Raw genomic sequence first — 24,198 nt, 5'->3', positions numbered from 1 at the left:
ATAATATAGCGCTCGCCTACGCGACTTCCACCACCCCATACACAGCAGCGCTGGTAGCATTGGACCAGAGGTATGGGCGCATATGGGATTACGTGATCCAGGAGATCCGACACATCGACCGCTTACCCCCAGCAATAGACAATCGAGCACTGGACGACCTGTCCATCAGAGTGCAGTCCCTGGTAGGGATGTTGGGAGCGCAAAGAGAGAAGGGGAAGTATGAACTTTACGCCAACTCAAATGTGGAAAGGATTCTGGAGAAGCTGCCGCCCGCTCGTCAGGAGTGCTTTAGGCGGCAGAGGGACCACAGAGACCCGAATGGCCCCGAACCGAACCTCCTCGATCTAGCAGACTTCCTGGCGAGAGAAGTCAGCAGCCTACGGCTAGATACATTCGGACGGAGCACCCCTGGCTCCAGAGAAGGAACCAGACGACTAAATGATGTAAGAAGATCGGTGACTGTGATGCACCAATCGGAGTCAGTACCGAGCAGCAGGAGCCACAGTACCCCCTCCAGAACGGAGAAGTGGAAGATAGTGTGCCCCTACTGTGAGAAAGAACACTGGCTAGCGCAATGTGACTCCTTCCCCAAGCTGAACGCGGAGGAAGCAGGTCAATGGATAAAGTCCAACAAGCGCTGTTTTCGCTGTGCGCGCTCACACATGGCAGCCGAATGCCGCTTAAAGAAAAGGTGCACCAAGTGCGATGGAGCCCATCTGGACATACTTCACGACAGTAACAGACGGCGCCCTTCACCTGCACCATCCAGCCGCAAAGCGAGCGTCATGTACATCGATCCCGCCAGCAGCAGTGGAGCCCGAGTACTCCTAAAAGTAGTGCGTGTGACACTAAGCTACCAGAATAAAGTCCTGGACACTTACGCCGTCCTCGATGACGGGTCAGAGAAGACCCTGCTGCTCGCCTCCGCTGCGGCCCAGCTAGGGCTGCGGGGAAGCGAAACCCAAATGACAATTCGGACAATAAGACGAGATTTGAAGACGATAAAGGGCGAGAATGTCTCATTCTCTATCGCAGCAAGCGGCCAGCCTGAGCGACGGTACCAGATTGCAGACGCTTTCACCAGCCAAGAAATAGGACTGTCGCGGTACACATACCCCGTCGCCAAGCTGATGGAGAAATATGCACATCTGCGCAAGTTACCGATCCCGCTCATAGACAATGCTATGCCGACCCTGTTGATAGGCTCCGACCATGCAGACCTCATTGTCCCGATAGACCGGGTTCATACCGGACCCCGAGGCTGTCCTGCAGCAGTCGAGACCCGTTTGGGATGGACTCTCCAAGGCCCGCTCGCCAAATCTCTCAACCGAAGTACAGCCACTAGATGTCTCCACTCCCGAGTCACAGAGGGAGAAACCGCACTCCTGCAACACGTAGAGCGGCTATGGACCCTGGAACAAATGCCCTTTAAGAACGGAAAGAAAGACATTCGCTCTAAAGATGACATTTACGCCATTCACCTCCTCGAGACAGGGACCAAGAGAGTCCCGGTCAACGGCGTGTTGAGATACGCCACGCCACTCCTGCGGCGAGAAGGAATGCCTACTTTCCACGCCAAGACAGACGCCACAGAACGGTACCTGCTGAACACGGAGCGGCGCTTAGCCAAGAACCCCGCCCAATAGAGTGTATACCGCGCTGAGATTGAGAAGCTCATCACAGCGGGACACGTCACAAAGATGGACATTAAAGAGGCTGACCAGACCACTGAATCGTGGTACGTGCCCCACCACAAGGTCCATCACAACGGTAAAGACCGCATAGTATTTAACTGCAGCTACCAGATCGGATCCCAAAATCTGAATAAAGAGTTACTGCCCGGTCCCACACTCGGCCCCTCCCTACTCGGCGTTCTACTCCGCTTCCGCCAGGAAAAGGTGGCCATCAGCGGGGACATTAAAGGAATGTTCCTGCAGGTGAGATTAGTAGAGGCGGACAAGCCCCTGTTACGGTTCCTATGGAGAGAGAAGCCAGGAGATGAGCACCCAGCCATCTACCAATGGGAAGTCCTCCCCTTCGGAAAGACGTGCAGCCCCTGCTGTGCGACATTTGCACTACAGAAACATGTAGCAGAGGACCCAGCAGCGGAAGAAGAGGTCCGACACAGCGTAAAGAACAGCTTCTACGTAGACAACTGTCTACAAAGCCTTTCAACCCAGGAAGAAGCCGAGGCTCTCCTGATTAAACTCTGCGCCTCATTGATCAAAGGCGGCTTTGATCTCAGGCAGTGGGCCAGCAGCGATCCGCAAGTACTGCGCAGCCTCTCCTCCGAGGACAAGGCAGCCAGCAGCGAGACCTGGATGGCTACAATCCCGGGAGAAGCCCAGGAGATGACCCTGGGATTGGTGTGGCGATTCAAAACAGATTCGCTTCACTACAGACACAAGCCCCTGACTACGGAGCAGGGAAGGCCGGCGGCGGCGCCGACCACCAGACGGAGTGTGTACACAACACTCGCCCGACAATATGACCCGCTAGGATGTATTCTACCGTACACCACCAGGGCAAAAATGATTGTACGAGCATTGTGGGACAAGGACCAGGGCTGGGACGACCCCATTCCCGCACACCTTGCATCCACCTGGAGAGAGTGGGAGATGGAGCTCCACTCACTCCCAGGCGTTAATATGCGCCGAAGCTACTTCCCACCCACGGTGAGGCCAGAGACATGTAAAATGGACTTACACGTCTTCAGTGACGCCTCAGAGGTCGCATACGGATCAGTAGCCTACTTGCGGGCCCAAGACCAGGGGGGAGAGATCTACACAGCATTTGTCCTCGCCCGCTCGAGAATAGCCCCACGCAAGCAACAATCTATCCCACGTCTAGAGCTCTGCGCAGCCCTAGCCGGAGCGCACCTAGCCACGCTCATCCAACGTGAGCTCACCATACCGGTGTCTAGAACAATCCTGTGGTCAGATTCCACGACGGTACTCGCCTGGATCAAATCGGACTCATGCAAGTACAAAGTCTTCGTGGGAGTCAGAGTCACCGAGATTCAAGACTTAACCGAAGAGTTAACCGGAGAAACAGAGTGGCGCTACGTTGATACAAAACAGAACCCAGCTGACGTCATCACCCGGGGGATGCCCCTGGATGACCTCACCCGTCGCAATGTCTACAGTGACGGCCCCGCATTCCTAAGACTCCCGGAAGGACAGTGGCCCATGCCTATCCCGAGGGAAGCAAGTCCAGAGGAGGTGGAAATTAAGAAGTCTGTGTTCTGTGGATTGAGCACCGTAGCCTCCACCGACCCTAACATAAACGATTGCACGTCCATAGAGAGTGCACAACAAAGAACATTCCTGCGGTACCACCCGGAGTGCAAGTCCCCCGCTGATATGTCAGCAGCTAACTACGAGGAAGCAGAATTGCTTCTACTGCAGCGAGCCCAGAGAGACTCGTTCCCCGATGAATTGGCCTGTCTACAGGGAGGAAAGCCCGTCCCATCCGACAGCAGATTAATTCATCTGGCCCCCGAGAGCGACGCTCATACCCTCATCAGAGTGGGTGGTCGCCTACGCAGAACCCCCAACACACTCCTGATGGGGCGGCTAGATCCTGCATTACCACAGACAATGTACCGGCCTGAAGAAGCGAACGGCCGACGAATGTGGAGGTACAGCCAAGTATTAGCCGACAAGTTTTGGAACAATTTCCTACTGCACTACCTACCGTCTCTACAGACCCGCCAGAAGTGGGTAAAGGAGAGAGACAATTTGACAGAAGGAACAGTCGTCATGATTATTGATCAATCACTGCCCAGAGCTATGTGGCCGGCCGGCCGCGTAAGCAAAGTGATCACCGGTGCCGACGGCAAGGTCCGAGCAGCTGAAGTGCTCGTCCAGGGTCGCACTTACACCCGTCCCGTGGCAAGGCTCATAGAACTGCCTCGACTCCCAGACACAATCGATGATGACCATGACCCTACAACCCTATGACTTTGTGAAGTTGACTGACCCCTACAGCAAACCCTTATGTGTAAATAGACAACGCGATTAATCTGTCTCTGTTTAACTGATTAGGTCTGGGACCTATTCAGGGGGTGGCTGTTGTGAAGGGCCAGATTAAACCGAATATATATATTTATTTATATATATATATTTAATTGTATTTGTATATTCTCTAATATTCCCTGATATCCCTTGTATATTCCTTGTACAATATGCATTGAATATCCATTCTAGCCTACTGAACATCCCATAATAGTCTCCATTCTACTATTGGTCGAGACCTTGGTGCCAGGCTGCCATACCCCTCAGACCCAGTTCAAACGTACCGCTCGACATGTACGAACAAGTCCTAGTTCCGCGTAGGAATTTGGCTACCGCACCACTAATGGGACTATTTGTTCATAGTGCGTATATATACTGCGCTACTAAAGTAGGACTTTCTTTTCAGTCCAGTTTCTTACCCTCCAATAGAGTCACAGACGTAAAGCCTCCCCGCGACGCCACGTGTGGGAGTAAGGCCAAGTTCGCCTACCATCGGTATTGAGACATCGTGTATATTAATATTTGAATAGTCATATTTGGCACTATATCGTCGAGTTGGACGTAGTCTATTAAGCTAATAATAGTCTGTTAATATATAGTGCTTCGTGCGGTGAGAATACTACCGTAGTCAGTACCCCATCGTTTCGGGCAGAGAACTGGCTGCTTACCCAGGGTGGTTGACCCTATGTGAAGCTGCACCCGAGGAGCCCCAGAGCCGACGAGCGAGTGGACCTGTATACCGGATTATTCTACCGACGACAGCCCGCCTTCCCAGGCACGGATTATGCTTTGGATACTTTGATTATTCCATGGATAAAGACCCCCGACACTGCCGTGTGTTGGAACCCCCCCCCCCTGGAGAGGACGCAAGGTGAGGAGACGCTCTGCAAGACAAGGTCTCTTCACGTCTCTCCCCCGTGGACCGGAGAGAGCCGGCCCACAAAGAGTCCACCTGCTTTCATCTGTGGTCCAAGGATCGCCGGCGCATTGAACGGCACTACAGTGGGTTCACCTGGGATACCCTTGGCCGGACGAGGCAGCTGGATTCTACCCCCCCCCCCCTCCTACTCCTGTCGGCTTACAAGCGACCGGATTAACCCCCTCTAGTGTATCCAGCCTATAATCATTAAAGTATCATTGCTGTTATTCCTTAACTATTCCAGGTCGTATATTTACCACCTGCGCCTTCAGAGATTGGACATTCTCTATTGATATACCGACGAATACTCCTTGCCATAAAAGTGCATACTATTTCAATTCATAAATGTAATTAAGTGATTAAGTGCTTATTCTACACACCATCGCTGTGTAGGAAATAAAGACCTGTTTCTAATTCGTACATTTGTGTTGGATCCGTTTCATCTACGTGAGAGTGTTCATGATAATATATTTATGCCGTGTACTGGGTGGCCGAATATTAAGTACAAAGGTAGTGGTAGTAAGTATCATATCTAGTAATACAGTCAGGGAATTGTACCCCTCAGTTACAAATAGTGTGTTAAAAAAGTCACCCTTCAACATTATTTATTTTGTAATTTTTTTCACTCTGTCTCTCAACCATCAACCCTTTCTTTCTTTCCTTCTTTCTTTCTTTTGTTCTTGCTGTTCATAGTTCATCCTGTTTTTCTTCTCGTTTATTCATTATTTCTCTCTCTCTCTCTCTCTCTCTCTCTCTCTCTCTCTCTCTCTCTCTCTCTCTCTCTCTCTCTCTCTCTCTCTCTCTCTTCTCTCTCTCTCTCTTTCTCTCTCTCTCTCTCTCTCTCTCTCTCTCTCTCTTTTGCCCATCTCTGTCCTGATTGGCCGAACCTGCCATTGTTGCAGCCCACGCCCCAGACACGGATGTCCACGATTGGCTGACAGTGAAGAGGGGCGTGGCCGACGGGGTCCACAAGGCTGAGTGTGTCTCTCCTTAGGATGAGTGTCATGTCCCGCCCCTTAGGAGAGAGAGAGGTGGGGGGGTTGAGAGATTTACAAAAGCAAAATATAATTATAATGTTAAATATATACAATTATACAACGGCATGCAAATTTCTCGATTCTAATTGGCTGAAACAGTCAATTTACACGTATGTATCTGTCATGATCCACACTCTTGGTCCCAGGACCCGCCCACAACCGAATTACAATCACTCCGCCGAAAAAACAAGATGGCGGACAATAATCTTTAACAAATGGATATGTTGATAGCGTCATAACGACTAAATATAAACAGATTCTGTCACGGCGAATGTCTTAGTCTCTTACACAATGTTGGATTGTGTAATCTATGAGTCATCAGTCATTGTGGAACAAAAGAAAAATCGCGGATTGATTGATTGATTATTTGCAATTTAAAAAAATATATTCTACCTTCCCCCTGACTGCAGAGCTCACTCTCACACTGTCTGGCGCGCACACACACACACACACACACACACACACACACACACACACACACACACACACACACACACACACTCCTGTCTGCAACGGCGGAGGAAAGTCAGACTGAGAGAGAGCTGGGTGTTGCGCTGTTTTAAGTGAGCATGGCCTATTGAATTGATTGATTGGTTGATTGCTAATTTTATTACTGTACGCCTGGTTTCCAACTGGTTAAGTTTAGGCCCTCTAAAGTACGTTTAAAAAAAGAAAGAAAGAAATAGGGCGAAGAAAACCTTTTTTTCCCTATAGGGCAAAGAAAACTTTTTAATTTGTTTTACCTACTTTCTATAGAAGCATCTAAGAATGAAGTTCTATAGAAAGTAGGTCTGCATTCCCTTAACAATTGTGTGTATTGAGCCGTACTGTATTGTACCCATTCTGCATCTGGTAATAAAATGTTCAATCAATCAATCAATCAATCATTCCAATAACAACCGCTAACTTCATAATTAAAAACTAAAGAAAAGTTGGATGTGTTAGTTGGTTGGATGTCTTAGTTGAAAGACAGTTGGATGTGTTAGTTGGTTGGATGCAGGGGTGTAAAAAGTACCCAGAAATTATACTTAAGTGAAAGTATGGGTACCGTCTCAAAATCTGACTCAAGTAAAAGTCAAAGTATCTGGCTAAAAACACACTTGAGTAAAAGTAAAAAAGTCCTACTTTTAAATGTACTTAAGTACTAAAAAGTAAAAGTAATTTTTTTTTAAAGGGATAGACCAGGGGTCTCAAACTCATTCCATCGTGGGCCAAGTTTTCATTTGAACTATACATTGATTGCACCAGGTGAGTTAGTTGAAGAGGTGAGCCAATTAGTGAAATCATCAGCTGGTGTTTAGGCAAGGCTGGAATGAAACCAAGCATACACTCTGCCCACAATGGAATGTGTTCTGCGATAGACAATGCTGAAATGAAAGAACAGAGGACATTTTTTTTGCATTACAATTATTTAATGCACTTCTCCATTGAAGGTAAACTAACATGGACGGCATTCACATCACAGCATGAATAATATCACAATATTAAAAACAGAATGGTGTATCCTGAATAATATCACAATATTAACCACAGCATACTGGATTATCCTGAATAATATCACAATATTAAAGGCAGAATACTGGAGTACCCGGAATAATATCACAATATTAAAGACAGAATACTGGAGTACCGTGAATAATATCACAATATTAAAGACAGAATACTGGAGTACCCTGAATAATATCACAATATTAACCACAGCATAATGTGGATCTGACTGTCTATTCTTCTGATAGCAGGTGTTTAATCAAAGATCCCCGCTTTCTAGTGTTGCACAAGGACCAATCAGCATGGGTATGGGCGGGTTCATTTTCCATCGATGGGGATTTGATTGGCTGTTTACCTGCGGTCGCAGGATTAATAATGTTAACGTTAGTTCGGCCAGATAAACAATTAAAATATACTAATTAAAATGGTTGGACCTGTGAGATTTTTACTTTGTACTTTGTAGGTCTGCATTTTAAATGTAAGGAGTAAAAAGTATGTTTTCTTTCTCTGAAATGTATTGGAGTAAAAGTACAAAGTATACAAACCTAATAATACTTGAGTAAAGTACAAATCCCCCAAAACAGTACTTAAGTATTGTAATGAAGTACAATTACTCAAGTACTTTACACCCCTGGTTGGATGTCTTAGTTGCAAGACAGTTGGATGTGTTAGTTGGTTGGATGTCTTAGTTGAAAGACAGTTGGATGTGTTAGTTGGTTGGATGTATTAGTTGAAAGACAGTTGGATGTGTTAGTTGGTTGGATGTCTTAGTTGAAAGACAGTTGGATGTGTTAGTTGGTTGGATGCACTTCCGATCTGCTTCCACATGGAGGCAATTTCTCTTTTTTGTTGTTGTGGGAACTACTTTTTTTGGCGGATGTTTTTTTCAATAAATCTTCGATTAATGTGTGTTTATTGTATAGCAATAAGGTTGGATGAATGTGGCAGTTGTATAAAAGCATTACACCACTTGCAGTCGTGATTTGTGAAAAATAAACCATGCCTAGGGGGTCTAACGACCATCCCTAAGCATGGTTTATTTTTCACAAACCACTCCTGCGCGTGATGTAATGCTTAAATATACATGTGAAAAAAAATCTAAAACTGAAAGTAAGGTATTAGAAATTATATAATGATTAAAATATATGGAAAGGATATAACAAAAAGATATTAAAAACAATAAATACATAAATGTTAATAATTTCTTCCCTTAATTCATTTGTTTTGTCATTCTTCTGATTCTTTGTTCTTTCATTCTTTCAAATTAAGTGACTCTTTCCCCAGTCACTCCTTCTATTCATTCATTTGTCATTCAATACAATCTTTCTTTCAGTGTTTAATTCTCTCTCTCTCTCTCTCTCTCTCTCTCTCTCTCTCTCTCTCTCTCTCTCTCTCTCTCTCTCTCTCTGTCTCACCTCGCCCCCTCTCACCTCGCCCCAAGCTCCTCCCCGCGCCGCTGTAGTCTCTCGCCCCTCACTTGGCCAGTGGTGAGCCAGCTTCTGGATGGCATCGTTGACGGCGAGGCCACTCCTCCCCGGCACCAGTTCTTCTTCTGCGACTTCCTGCCAGCCGAGTGAGTGCACAGCGAACGACTGAGAAGGGAGGGGGAGGTAGTTAAAGGTGCTATAGATAACACTCAGCTACTAGGTGTCACACTGACTAGAGCACCAGCATGTCATTTATCCAATCAGGTGCATTCCAGGTAAGTAGGGAGGGGATACATGTAACAACAGCATTCGTTTTTCGAACGCCACATTTTTTTAGACAGAGTTGGCACATCAGTGAATGAAAAGATTGCATCACGTTCAAGGTCATAAAAAACTTAATTTGTAATATTTCGTTCCAATTCTTTTTTTATGAATACCACTATGAACCTAACTCAACATATCTATCAAAGATTCCAAAGATTTCCGAATTGTAACCCCTTATATTCCCGTTTGTGTTAGGGTTAGGGTTAGGGTTAGGGTTAGGGTTGGGGTTAGGGTTAGGGTTAAGGTTGGGTTAGGGTTAGGGTTAGGGTTAGGGAACCCCTAATGGCATGAAATTAACCACTAGGGATGTTTTTCCTGACAAATGGGTAACTTTTCTTTTAGAGGTCTTCAAAATATAATCTTCTCAAATTATGGAAATATATGGAAATTAAATTATAAATTCATCAATCAATAATTTTTTGGTGGGAAAAGCAATACTTTTATTCTGCACCGTTCTAAATGCTATGTGCATACATGTATAATACAAAAAAATATATATGAATGAATAGTTTTTGATAAAAACAAACTACAAAAAGAAAACGTTATCTATAGCACGTTTATACCGGCACTGTGGAACATTTCATAAATATTTTCATTAGGGGAAATCCTTCCAACAGCAATATGAAACAGTGAGATTCTCCATACAAGCTCTTCTGGTACAACTAGCTCTTCTGGTCTCTTATCAGGTCTCTTCTGGAACAACCAGCTCTTCTGGTCTCTTCTGGTACAACCAAGGACGCGGCAACTAGGGGTGCGGCGGGGGCTGCAGCACCCCCTGCTGGCGGGGAGTGTAACTGCAACTGCAAGGTTGTTTTGGCTTTTATTCCATTGTAACCGAGGCTACTCAATGTCACAGAGCGGAGCGGCACTGCAGATTTACCCTACTCTTGGAATTCATTGCCAGATCCTCATAGGGGCGCTGTCTCGATAATGCAATGTTATTAAAGCAGCGTGTAGCTGACGCATGAACTGGTTGGGATTCGAATAGACGCGGCCTGGAAGCGTCACCGCGGAACTGGAAATCCGTTGGTAAAAAAAATAGACTCAGCCTGGAAGTTTTGGGACGCTGAATTCGCAGTAAAGGAATATATCTGCGGTTTCCCTGGCGTGAACAAGCCAGCAGAACTATCCGAGCCCCCGGGAGGGTGTTCGAAGACCTTTTGCATGTCGGCGATCATGTATGCGGGGAACGAATTGCAGAGGGAGGGCACAACAGTTGGGGTAAGCTGGGCTGTGATGTTACATGTTTGTCTCGCACGCTCCGCAGAGCTGAGCGTGAGAGCGCGGTCTCTAGTGAACGAGAGTGTTGGTTTACCAGAGTGGTAAACCTATGACGTTATTATTATATCACTTATCTCAGCACCCCCTCATAACATGTTTCAGACCCTGTTGAACGCTCTGACTCAATAGTATCCATCTGCAGAACGTCAGCCTCAGCACTCTCAGGCCCCACGCTAAATGTGATTTGACCAAAGCAGAGTATACACACAGACAGTGGAGCTGTTTGCAGATAGCGAGCATTTTGACTTGTTGCGTGGTGGCGATGTCTCGCAGACAATACAACTACAAGTATAATTATATAATATATATATTTTATAAAAAAAAAATGATATAAAATAAAATAAAAATGTAATCAAAAACTATCAATATCTCAGCACCCCCACTTCCCGTGGACTTCCCGCGGGTACAACCAGCTCTTCTGGTCTCTTCTGATACAGCCAGCTCTTCTGATCTCTTCTGGTACAACCAGCTCTTCTGGTCTCATATGACCAGCTATTCTGGTCTCTTCTGGTACAACCAGCTCTTCTGGTCTCTTCTGGTACAGCCAGCTCTTCTGGTCTGGTACAACCAGCTCTTCTGGTCTCGTATGTAGCGTGGCCAAACGTCCCGATTTGTGCGGGACAGTCCCGCATTTCAGCCTTCTGTCCCGCATGCCGCAAGAGAAGAACATTGTCCCGCATTTCAATAAATGTCCCGCAATTCAATAAACAATTATTATTATTATTATTATTATTATTACTATTATTATTATTATTATTATTATTATTATTATTATTATTATTATTATTATTATTATTATTATTATTATTATTATTATTATTATTATTATTATTATTATTATTATTATTATTATTATTATTATTATTATTATTATTATTATTATTATTAATTATAATTATTATTATTAATAATTATTGTTTTTGTACTCTCATTAATCCCCAAAACATGCACTAATGCACGCACCGCAAGTACTACATACGTAACGTTATGTAACATAGCTAGTATAACCAGCACAAGCGCATTATATATACCTGGCGCAAGCTGTTTATTTCCGGTCGCTCAAGTTGCGCTGCAATAAACAGCTTGCGCCAGGTACTATATATGCAAGCTGTTATTGGCTATTGGTTATTGGTTATTGGGGGATGACGTGACTGTATGCGAGGTCTACCCCATCCTCTCTACCCTGCGTGGGAAACTCCATGCAAAGGCTCACGGATTCCTTCTTAGACGCGTCCTTCTCCGCCACTTCCCAGATGCGAGAGCAACAAAGACAAGAGCAGACTTCACATCTTTCTACATGTCTGCCATCATCTACCTCGAGAAGTGGTTCGATTTCTCCGGTGAGAATTATCTGAAGGCTCTTTCTGTCATGTGTCTAAAGAGAAACGTCACGAATGCGTTCGTAGAGAGGTTGTTCTCCCTCATGACCGGCGCGTGGACGGACCAGTGAAATAGATGCAGTGTGGAGCTCGTGAAGAGAGAAAATAAGTCAAAGCGAATTTCTCTCTAACATGTCAATATTTTTATAATATTCTATTGGTCAGAAGCAGGGGCGGATTTAGGATTGTAGGAGATCCGGGGCTCAGCCCAGATAGGTGCCCGCATAAGCGGGCACGGATTTTTTTACTTCGACACCACAACCTTTAACGTATACCACCACCTTAAAGCGGACAAAAGGCACTAGAGAACACTTAAATTCACACCCTTTAATTAATGAAGCAAACTATAATAATTTATAATAATAATAATAATAATAATAATAATAATAATAATAATAATAATAATAATAATAATAATAATAATAATAATAATAATAATAATAATAATAATAATAATAATAATAATAATAATAATAATAATAATACACTGTGTTTGTATAGCACCTTTCATACAAGAGTCTGGTTTTCATCGTTGTTTCTTTTATTCGATATTTGCATTCATAAAGACATGCCGGCAGCCTGTGTTATCACTGGGGATGGGTCTGAGATCTCAAAAGTCCAATACCGCCGCCTAACACCTTGCGGCCGCTATTGCACTCCATTTGAAACGATGTGGCTTGGTGTCTGTCATTTTGGAAATGACACCAGACCACCCTGAAACTACACTCATATTCACGATGGTATAAAACGGAAATGTATGGATGGAAAAATGATCTGTTTTTTGCATCTTGACCGGAAGAAACTCAATGACAATCGACTATATTATTAGATCCATAGCTATAATATATAATATAGCTTTAGGCCTGCAAACACAGCCACATATCCCCATGTTAAAAGGTGCTGGCCTTTCAACAGTAACAGTAAACAGCGCCATCTGGCACTGAAAGTGTTAATATGCGTCTTTGTTTACGGTTTGATTATCACTGATACAAAGTAAAATAGTGCAATGCAATAAAATAGTTAGTAAAATAGAATAAAATAATGCAATAGTGCATTGCAATAAAATAGTTATCATCGTATTTTTTCGGGAGGCCGGTAAGGAGTGCATTACAGTAGTCGAGTCGGCTTGAGATAAAGGCATGGATCTGGTTTTCATCTTCCTTTTGATTTATAAATGGCCGTACTTTAGCTATGTTTCTAAGGTGGAAGAATTATGTTTTTGTCAACTTGTTGATTGTGATTTAAAGCTTAGGTCTGAGTCTACCATAACACCAAGACTTAACTCACTCAAATACAGTTAGCAGCTGGATAGACTACAGATGGAAATTAGCTTCTGCTAAATCTGGTGCAAACATATTTTCATGTAACAATGATTAATTGTCCAAAAAAAAAAAATATATATATATATATATATATATATATATATATATACATATATATATATATATATATATATATATATATATATATATATATCTTTTTTTATTTTATTTTTTTGAAAATAGATTCGGGGCTTTTCAGAAAACATTCAGGGCTTGAGCCCAAGTAGCCACCCCATAGCCCCGCCCCTGGTCAGGTATGGTGCTCTCCAAGGTGCTGAAACTTTCAGAGGCACAATGCGAAGCGCAGGCAATATTTTAAATAGTTGTTTCCTATTGTTCACTGCTGTTTTAATTTGTTTATGTATGTATTTCACTTATGCAGGATAACACTCTTTGTAGGCCTACTCATGCTATACTCATGAGTCATGTTATTATATTCATCCTGTATATATACCTGTGATATATTTACATTTAACATGTTAATAATAAAAACAAATATTTGTCAGATTATTATTGAAAGAAACATTTAAACTGTGTAGCATGTTCTGGACAGGTTTAGAATCAAGGAAGCCAATGTAGACAATGTATGCACTTCAGTATCACATTACAAGAGAGATCACAGGTTGCATACATCTTAACTATAGCCATAGGACTCGGGAACATCTTAACAGCATGTTGGATTGCATGGTATGGTCTTCTATATAATTATGAGTATAATAAGCAATTAATATTGTGTTTTTAATACATTAAATGCTTATATTTTTATCAAAATTATGAATACATTATGTAAACATGATTCTTGCAAACATATTCATTACTGTCCCGCAATTTCAACAAATGTCCCGCAAAATCGACATGCTGTCCTGCATTTGGATCATACAGATTTGGTCACCCTACTCATATGACCAGCTCTTCTGGTCTCTTCTGGTACAACCAGCTCTTCTGGTCTCATATGACCAGCTCTTCTGGTCTCTTCTGGTACAACCAGCTCTTCTGGTCTCTTCTGGTACAGCCAGCACTTCTGGTCTCTTCTGGTACAACCAGCTATTCTGGTCTCTTATGGTACAACCAGCTCTTCTGGTCTCTTCTGGTACAACCAGCTCTGCTGGTCTCTTCTGGTACAACCAGCTCTTCTGGTCTCTTCTGGTACAACCAGCTCTTCTGGTCTCTTCTGGTACAACCAGCTCTGCTGGTCTCTTCTGGTCTCTTCTGGTACAGCCAGCTCTTCTGGTCTCTTCTGGTACAGCCAGCTCTTCTGGTCTCTTCTGGTACAGCCAGCTCTTCTGTACCACAAGCCAAGCTTCCATAGTGCAGCTTTAAATCATTGTAACATACATTTACACAGTATATTTATACATTTGCACAGTATATTTATACATTTACACAGTATATTTATACATTTACACAGTATATTTATACATGTACACAGTATATTTATACATTTATAATAATATAGGTTGAAGAGAGAGACACAATTTGCGAATTTATTGTTAAATGTATTATTATTATTATTTCACCTTGATGTCAGGGTCGCGGTTACATCCAGCGTAATCATCATCCCAGGGAGACCTGAAAAAAAAATGTGAGAGGTCTGTACCTTTAAATGTGCATGTGAACTTCTTGTGACCTGCTAGCTTGTCAGGGGTCTATAACTCTTAGTCCAGAGAGCACAGAGTTAACTAATAAGTTAACTAATAGGAAACAAATCATCATTTTTAATGGTTATTATAATGGCTATTCGGAAGTTAAAACTGTAAAGTGTGGAGTGCCTCAAGGAAGCTGTGGCCCTTGCTGTACACCATTTTCACAAATTACTTACCACTTGTTTTAACCCTCCAGTCACCCCTGTCGCAATTCTCGGCAAATAGACTTTTTTTCACGTGTGTGTGGATAGTGTCGGCTATATTTTATGTATAACCCTAACCACCTAACCCTAACCCTAACCATAACCCCCTACTGTTAGATTGTGATCAATCAGCCAGTATCACCTCTTCATCTGTTTGGCTTGTGTTATCACCTCTCCATCCGCTGACTCTGCGTTGTGTTTATTTCTTTGACGTCTTCTCATACTGGCTGTATAATCTTTGTCATCCCCCTTTAATGCAATCCGTAACCATAATAATTCACAGCCTTCGTAAGAATTTGACACTTGACAGCGTAATACCTTTCTTGGAAAAACGTTGTTTATTCCATAAACAAGAGCCTCAGATCAGATGTTACCAGATTGTATTGTCCTTGAAAGGTCTTTGGAAGAAAACTAAATTCATTATTCTAATGATCTCTCCTGTCACCCCGCTCGGTGTCGTCGCGGCCTGGTGGTTATTCCAAAAGCCTTCTCTGTGGTCGTGCCACGTCAGTCCTCCCCCCCTTTCCCCGCGAGGAGGGGGGGGGGGGAATCGTTTCAAAGTCTCTGATCAAGTTTCTTCTCTTGTGTGTGGTTCGTATCTCAGTCTGGCTTACACCCGGAAGAAACGTACTTTTCAATATTCTCGCCATAGCAACGGCAGGCCCGCCCCTCTTTCCTCGTTACTATGTGCCGCTGCCATGACAACTGCTTTTAAACCTTTAACACACATTAAAATGTCTGTTTCATTAATGTCAAAACTCTCTCTGACCATTGTGCCTGCACTGTTCCCTGTCCTTATCAGTTGTTATGTTTAACAAGCTAAAGGACCTTGAAGCCCTGGGCTCTCTTAGTCTGCTGCTGCAACACCCTCTCTGACTGCCAGCCACTTTTAAACCGCCTCCACCACCACCATGCACATTTCGACCTCTCTGACCTGGCCCCTTTAGATGCTGTCATCTCCCCCAATATACATTACATACATTGAAAAACACCGTTTTCCTTCACTCCCCCCTTTGATTCTATATCAACCTTCAGAATCATAAATCATTATTTGGTTTCGAAACGATTATACCAAAAATAGACTGTTGTTGAAGCAAGAAAGAAAGAATCCCAGGCGGCCACGGCATCGGTCCCAGACCTGCCCGACTATGTCCGGACGTAATCCCCACTCGTGAGGGTGAGGACTGCCCCGCAACATCACACCTGTACCCACATTCACCCTGCCGGGGATGTGGAAAGCCCTCAGGCTGCGCAGATGGAGAACGCCAATAGCCAGCCGCCCGCCGCCCGGTGCAGACGGGGGGAGCGTTCTCCTCCCTGTCTGTTGATATACGACGCTGACGTCGTATTTTCCGTCCTGATCAAAACACTGTTTGAGGACCAGAAGGACCGCCTTCAATACCAACACATTGAATGTAGCGCAGACCGGGCAGCATGGTATTGCCAGCTGCCCCCTACTAGTAGAGTCATCTGTGGCACTTCCGTGACCGTGGAGAGCGAAGGTCCGTTTCTCAATGGATTTGTCATCTAGGAGGGTTAATAAACAAATGTAGCCGGGGTGTATTTTTTAAAAAGGCGGGGGAAATTTGTGAGAGACCAAAATCCAAAATGGCTGTTGTGGAAATGAACTTTTTAATGGTTTGACCTACAATGATGCACAATCAGGGACGCGAGAAGGGGGGGTGCGGCAGGGGCTGCAGCACCCCCTGCTGGATGGGAGTGTAACTGCAACTGCAAGGTTGTTTTGGATTTTATTCCAAATTTGTAACCGAGGCTACTCATGTCACAGAGCGGAACGGCACTGCAGATTTACCCTACTCTTGGAATTCATTCAGATCGTCATAGGGGCGCTGTCTCGATAATGCAGTGTTATTATTAACAGCATGTAGCCGACGCATGAACTGGTTGGGATTCGAATAGACGCGGCCTGGAAGCGTCAACGCGGAACTGGAAATCCATTGGTAAAAAAAATAGACACAGCGGCTGGGATAGTTTTGGACTTTTGGGACGCTGCATTCGCAGTAAAGGAATATATGAACAAGCCAGCAGAACTATCCGAGCCCCCGGGAGGGTGATCGAAGACCTTTTGCATCATGTCGGCGATCATGTATGCGGGGAACGAATTGCAGAGGGAGTGCGCAACAGCCATGTGGGGTAAGCTGGGCTGTGATGTGTGCATCAGAACAGTTACTCGTCTCGCACCGTCGCACGCTCAGAGCGCGGAGTTGGGCAGCGGTTTTGATTGAAAAGTTTGATTGAAAAGTTTAATAACAGATTGCAGAATGGGTACAGTACAGTAGGCTACAGCTCAATACATACAATTGTTAAGGGGATGCAGACCAGAGAAAGACTTTCGTCTTGTTTACATCAGGGTCCTCCATTTTCAATTCATCATAGTATCCTCTAGTCAAGTGAACGAGAGTGTTGGTTATGACATGACAGACAGTGGAGCTGTTTGCAGATAGCGAGCATTTTGACGTGTTGCGTGGTGGCGATGTCTCGCAGACAATACAACTACAAGTATAATTATATAATATATATATTTTATATAAAAAAATAAATTATATAAAAAATAAAAAAAATTAATCAAAAACGATCGATATCTCAGCACCCCCACTCCCCGCGGACTTCTCGCGTGCCTGTGCACAATACATGGTTTCAGAGCTTATTTTGTTCAATGAATACATATTTGGTGTTTATATAATGATTTGACCTATTGTTGACCTTCAAATGCAAGATGGCTGCCAATTTTGAGCTCCAAAAGAGAATATTTTCAAAATCGTCACAGAGCCTTCATATTAGGCTCTAATGAAAGCTCTGCTCATGATGAGTTGAATAATATACAGTATAAGTACACAGAAGTAATATCTGAGGTCAATAAAGTCAATGTTTGTGTGTAAACAACAGTTGCTGATTTGCGGTTTTCCATTAAATAGGGTAGGTTACTGAGAATATGGTGTCCAGTTCATCCCATCACATTTTCATAATGAACCAAAAATTATTTTGCACTATTAGCCTAACATAAAATAGTATTCTGTATGCAAAGCTAGCAAGGTTAGTTGCTTGAGCTGAATTTAACGCTTGTGCGCTGCTTATTTATTTATCTTACTTTGGTGTTAACAAAAACAAAAAAATAAGGATTATTATCCAGTTTTGTTTTGTACTTCATTACTAACGTATCATAACCAGTCCCCATATCAAACCTTATTTTATATGTCCCCATATAGCCCCAAGACACAATATACCTATTTATTCAAAAATAGGATTATATTCATTCATGCTGTTCCCCATATTGAAGAAAATGGGTAAATATTTATGCAATCTGACTATAACAGGCTAATATATGAAGACACTTTATTGAGTAAACTGCTTTGTGGGTTTTAGAACTGTATTATGGAAATAAATCAATATATCAGAATGAACTTGACAGGAATCCAAACCGTGGTTATTTATTGGTGTTGCTGCGAGAAAATTTGTTATGCCACTCTCCCAGCCCCCCACAAGATCATACAATGTATCTATGTTTGTGTGGGAATGTCTCGGTTTGTGTGGGAATATTGTATTGTACAACCACTGCTCCCCAGAACTGGAATATATAACCATCAAGTGTCGTCCTTTCTTCCTCCCGAGGGAGTTAACGGCGATCGTCCTGGTCGGAGTGTATATTCCACCGCAAGCCAGCAACAAGGTTGCGCTCTCCAGACTACACGACGAGGTAAATAGAATCCAAGTGGCGAATGTTAACGCCGCCATTTTAGTTCTGGGAGATTTCAATAGCGCCAATCTGAGAAAGGTATTGCCTGACTTCTATCAGCATGTGACTTGCAACACCAGAGGCGGTAACATCCTAGATCACTGTTACACGCAATTTAAAGGTGGCTACAAGGCTCATTCTGATAGTGGCTTTGGTAAGTCAGATCACGCATCCATTTTTCTTTCACCAAAGTACAGACAGAGAATTAAAAGTACTCCCGTAGTCTCGCGAGAGGTGCAGAAATGGGATGTGACGTCAGAGGAGACGATCCGGTCAGTGTTTCACCACACAGACTGGATTGTGTTCCGCGACACAGATAACATTAATGCCTACACGGAGACAGTGCTGGACTATGTTTGTACTAGGGTGAAAGAAACAATCCCCACTACCAAAATGAAAGTTTACCCAAATCAAAAACCCTGGGTAGACAAATCCGTCCGTGAAGCTCTGAGAGAGCGCACCAAAGCATACAACGACGGCCTAGAGGCAGGCAACATGAATGACCACAAGGTGGCGCGATACAACGTAAGGAGGACAGTGTCAGAGGCCAAACGACGCTACAGGGATAAAATTGAACTCCAGTTTGAACAAGCTGACTCTAGAGCTATGTGGCAGGGGCTCAAAACGATGACAGACTACAAAGGCGCCTCCCTCAAACTGAACAGTGACATCTCCTTAGCAAATGACCTCAATACCTTCTATGCGAGGTTTGATGCTGGTAATAACAACACCAGCTCACAAGCCTCGGCAATGGGGGGGGGGGGGTCGGCTGCTGATGGAGGCGCAGTGTTCAGGGTAACAGAGCATGAGGTGAGGCGGACCTTTAAAAAAGTGAATATCAGGAAGGCAGCAGGTCCAGACGGCATCCCCGGCCGCGTCCTAAAAGTCTGTGCCGACCAACTGGCCCCAGTATTCACTGACATATTTAACCTGTCCTTAGAACAGGCTGTCATCCCCACCTGCCTGAAGAAGTCCACTATTATCCCTGTACCCAAAAAATCCAAGCCTGCTTGCCTCAACGACTACCGCCCTGTAGCTCTCACCTCCATAGCCATGAAGTGCTTCGAGAAGCTAGTAAAGGGCTACATCTGCTCCTCCCTCCCCATCAACATGGACCCCCTGCAATTTGCATACCGCCCCAACAGGTCCACGGAGGACGCCATATCCCATGTGCTGCACACAGCAGCATCACACCTGGACAAGAGGCAGGGGAACTATGTGAGAATGCTATTCATCGACTACAGCTCGGCATTCAATACCATAGTCCCCTCCATACTCATAGCCAAGCTCAGGGACCTGGGCTTGGGCTATGACCTCTGCCAGTGGGTCTTGGACTTCCTGACTGGCAGACCCCAGGTGGTGAGAGCAGGCAACTGCACCTCCTCATCCATCACCCTCAACATAGGGGCCCCCCAGGGCTGTGTTCTGAGTCCCCTCCTCTACTCCCTGTACACACACGACTGTGTGGCTCAGCGGAGTAGCAATACAATCGTCAAATTTGCTGACGACACAGTGGTGGTGGGCCTGATCTCTGCCAACGACGAGAGGGCCTACCTGGAAGAGGTCAAGGTCCTGGCGGGATGGTGCCAGGAAAACAGCCTCTCCCTGAACGTCAGCAAAACAAAGGAGATGATTGTGGACTTCAGGAGGTCGGGGGTCAAGGACTACAGCCCCCTCAGCATCGACGGGGCACCGGTTGAGAGAGTCAACAGCTTTAAGTACCTCGGAGCCTACATATCCGAGGACTTGACATGGACCACACACATTAACAGTGTTGTGAAGAAGGCACGACAACGCCTCTACTTCCTCAGGCGCCTAAGGAAGTTCCAAGTCAGCCAGAAGATCCTTAAGAACTTCTACTCATGTACAATAGAGAGCATCTTGACCGGCAACATCACCTCCTGGTTTGGGAATAGCACTGCACAAGACCAAAGCAGACTACAAAGAGTGACACGTTCAGCCGAACGCACAATTGGAGGGGGGCTCCCCACCCTCCAGAACATTTACTACAAGCGTTGCAAGGGCAAGGCTAAGAGAATCATTAAAGACTCCAGTCACCCGAACAACTGCCTCTTTGAACTGCTGCGGTCAGGCAAGCGATACAGGAGTCTCAAGGCGAGCACAGAAAGACTCAGAAGAAGCTTCTATCCCCAGGCCATCAGGCTGCTAAACGAACAATGAATGAACACTACACAACAACAACCACCAAACGCACATAGCACACACATCCACACGCACACACTCACTTTAAACAAACACACTGTAGCACCCACTCCACACACTTATAGCACACACCCACTTTAAACAAACACACTGTAGCACCCACTCCCCACACTTTATATTTATGGATGAAGGATTGCACTACAACTCGTACACCTTACTGTAAATTGTACCTAAAATTGTACCTCATCCCATTTCTGCTTTGCACTAGATAGTACTGTACATTAGTACACTGCATAGTATTGTGTATTGTATATTATATGGTAACTCAGAACATTGTACATATGTCTATACCGAACACTGTGACCTCATTTTCTTCTTCTAAATTCATGCTATATTATGTTATTATGTTATTTGATACTATCTTGTCTAGCACAGTCTCTGGAGCGTAACAGTAAGAAGCATTTTGTATGAAAGTATTCTGTACTTCTGTATGACAACTATTAAAGAACTTGAACTTGAACTTGTGCTTAAGCAAGCCAGGCAACACAAAGACAACGAAAGTAAAAATGCTCAGTGTTCAAGATCTGAAATGCCTGCTCAGAGTGCTTTATGTGATGAAGAGGCAGAGGGACCGTCACCAAAGCACCTTCGTTCGTCAGTGGGTGGGCCTCTCCATGACAAAACAAAATGTGTGTGGTGTATGCAAGGTACGGACATGAGGCACCCGAACAGGAAATAGGGGCAAGCTGTTAAGAATCAACACACCGTCAGCATGGCGCTCCTTCAAGCGCCACACAATCCTCATAGAAGATGAGGAGCTCAGGGATCGTCTCACACGACTAATTGAGTCAACGACAGCACTGTCAGATCCTTATGCAAATTATATAATGTACCACTATGCCTGTTGGATGAAGCATATCCACCACACAGTCTTCAAGACAGATGATGCTATGCATAGGCGTAAATGTCCATGGCATGACAAGGAGTAAAGATCTAATAGACACTCTGCACAAGAGTGGTGTCTGCATCAGCTATGCAGATACACTGCTCCTCTATGACCACTAGGCTTTGATATGGAGGCATCAGCAACCTGCCCACAGGAGATCGCAGTCAGCAAGCCAGCTATCGTGATCATCGACAATGACGACTTCAAGATTGACACTATGACAGGTGACTCTACAGGAGCCCATCGAACAAAATAATGTCATGTACGTGCAGCCAGAGAGCTATGAAAAGAAACCAGGCAAAGAGACTGCTGAAACGCTCACCAAGAAGAAGGAAATCTCTGCACAGCTAAAGCAGAAGTGTGCAGAACTGACAAAGGTTTGCCAGTACAGATGGCCCCCTGGTAGCAAGAGTGAGCCACCTGCTCGTCCCAGGGTAGATCCACCAGTGGATGGGTCAGCTCCGCAGCGTGCTCGCTCTGTGATACATGCGCACTGTCTCGTGTAGACAATCATGGTACAAGACCACCACCTGAAGAGCAGCGAGTTCCAGGATACAGTGGTACCCAGTCCTGCTGTCATCCACCACCCAACAAGAGCAAGCCTTACTACCACACAACATACAATGAACCTCCAAGCAAGTCAGTGGTGAATGACATCATGGTGAAACATGTGGAGGCCATGCGGCTGAAGAATATTCCATTCTTTCTTGTTGGTGACCTGCCCACCTACAAGACGATCACTCAGCTCAAGGCGGAGAATCCAGAAATGTTCAAGGACATCATCCCAATCCTCGGAGCTTTCCACCAGCTGATGTCCTACATCTATGCCATCTACAAGAGATTCAAGGGATTTATTTCTATTTAGTATTATTGTATATTCCTTCAACTCAAGTTGAGAATGTTGCTTTGCCTTCATTCATTTGGGACCAGCTGTCCCCCATTGTAATTAGTCACTCCCTGAGTTTTGTTTTTTCCTTTTTTCTTTATTTAGTCACAGTATTGTCTTGTCACAGCTACAACACCCTGAAGAAGGCCATGTAGGCCGAAATATGTCGTTTTTTTTTTTTATATTTTTCTAAATAATGTAAGCTAACAAATAAAGGCTTTTTAAAAATGTGTAGAGCTGCCTTGGATCTCAACCTTTCTTTTATAAACTAATCCTACCCTGGATTTAATCCAAAGAGCACCTACCTGAAACAAAACAAGAACGCTGAAGCCCTCTCCATATCCTCTGTTTTGTTCAGATTCAAGGGCTCTGGAATGGCAGACACTCTGGTTACAGCAGGGGTAGTAGTGGAGGGGTCGGTAGACCAAGCACTAGGAGGAAAGCACTACAGACGGGGAGTGCGGTGCATCCTGCTCTTGAGAGAGGTTCTTATCCAAAATCAACTGTCAAAGATTCTTGAGCACAAGTACTATCGGAGGACATCAAGGAGAACCTCAACATTCTGCGGAATGCACTGACTGAAACTCAAGAGGCTCTACAGACAGCTTACTGTGATCCAGACGTTCCAAATGTTTCCCCAAAACCCGAAGACAGGTTCCCAGGTGCTGCTGAATCCAGTGAACTAATGGTCAACTCAGGAAACAAGGTCAGATTGCAAAAACGTGTGAAAGAACAGGTGAAAACACAAGTTGGTCAAGTGCAGGGTGATATCATATACTGTGAGGGAGAAGTGTCAACCAACCTCAGCACTGGCGTGCCTAATGGAGACTATATGTCTTCAAACATCCAGAAGCAGATACAATGCTGCTCTCCGCCTATGCAAAGGTGAGGACCACCAACTACACTGGACCTGTTGTTCTAGACTGCGGAGACACAGACGTGTTTGTCCAAGTAGCTTATGTCTCGAAACAAATCAGAGGTGATCTGCTGATCAAGCGCAATAATGCATTTATCAACTGCCGTGCAATGTTCTCTGAAGAGGTTGCAGACATCATCATACCTCTCCATGTGATCACTGGCAGTGACCACACCTCAGGCTTCTATGGCCATGGAAAGAAAAAGGTGTTGGAGAAGGTGATGGTTGTTCCTGAGGCAAGAGAGCTCCTGGGACGAGTGGGTGAGAGTCTGGAGTTGAAAGATGAAGAGAGAGTGGATATGAAAGCATTTGTCCTCTCAATTGTTTACGCTGAGAGTGCAGATGTTACGTGTGGCCAGGCCAGAGCTTCCAAGTGGCACAAATTGAAGAAGAAGTGTACGATTCTTCTCCCAGCTGATGAGGACTCCTTGGATCTTTCATTCATTTATTTTGCATTTATTTTAAATTTGTTGGACCTTATGGTGTTCTTGTTT

The 24,198-nt window shown here is 44.4% G+C and overlaps 1 protein-coding gene across 1 annotated transcript in view; it reads right to left on the bottom strand.

Moving 5' to 3' along the window:
• The window catches only part of apbb3 (amyloid beta (A4) precursor protein-binding, family B, member 3), a gene marked incomplete at its 3' end in the record, with an annotated part of 196,485 nt that overhangs the window by 120,443 nt on the left and 51,844 nt on the right, over window positions 1–24,198 (bottom strand). Inside the window, exons 4-7 of the mRNA XM_084320466.1 lie at window positions 14,711–14,762; window positions 14,239–14,507; window positions 8,876–9,083; window positions 5,823–5,950 (exon numbers count right to left, since the gene is read on the bottom strand). Coding sequence (XP_084176592.1) covers window positions 5,823–5,950; window positions 8,876–9,083; window positions 14,239–14,507; window positions 14,711–14,762 — 657 coding nt within the window. The remainder of the gene's footprint in view (window positions 1–5,822; window positions 5,951–8,875; window positions 9,084–14,238; window positions 14,508–14,710; window positions 14,763–24,198) is intronic.

Source organism: Notolepis coatsorum (genome assembly GCF_963971535.1).
Source record: "Notolepis coatsorum genome assembly, chromosome: 8".
Taxonomy (NCBI): Eukaryota; Metazoa; Chordata; class Actinopteri; order Aulopiformes; family Paralepididae; genus Notolepis; species Notolepis coatsorum.
The sequence above is the reverse complement of the archived record's forward strand: the minus strand, read 5'-3'. Positions and strand labels throughout refer to the sequence as shown.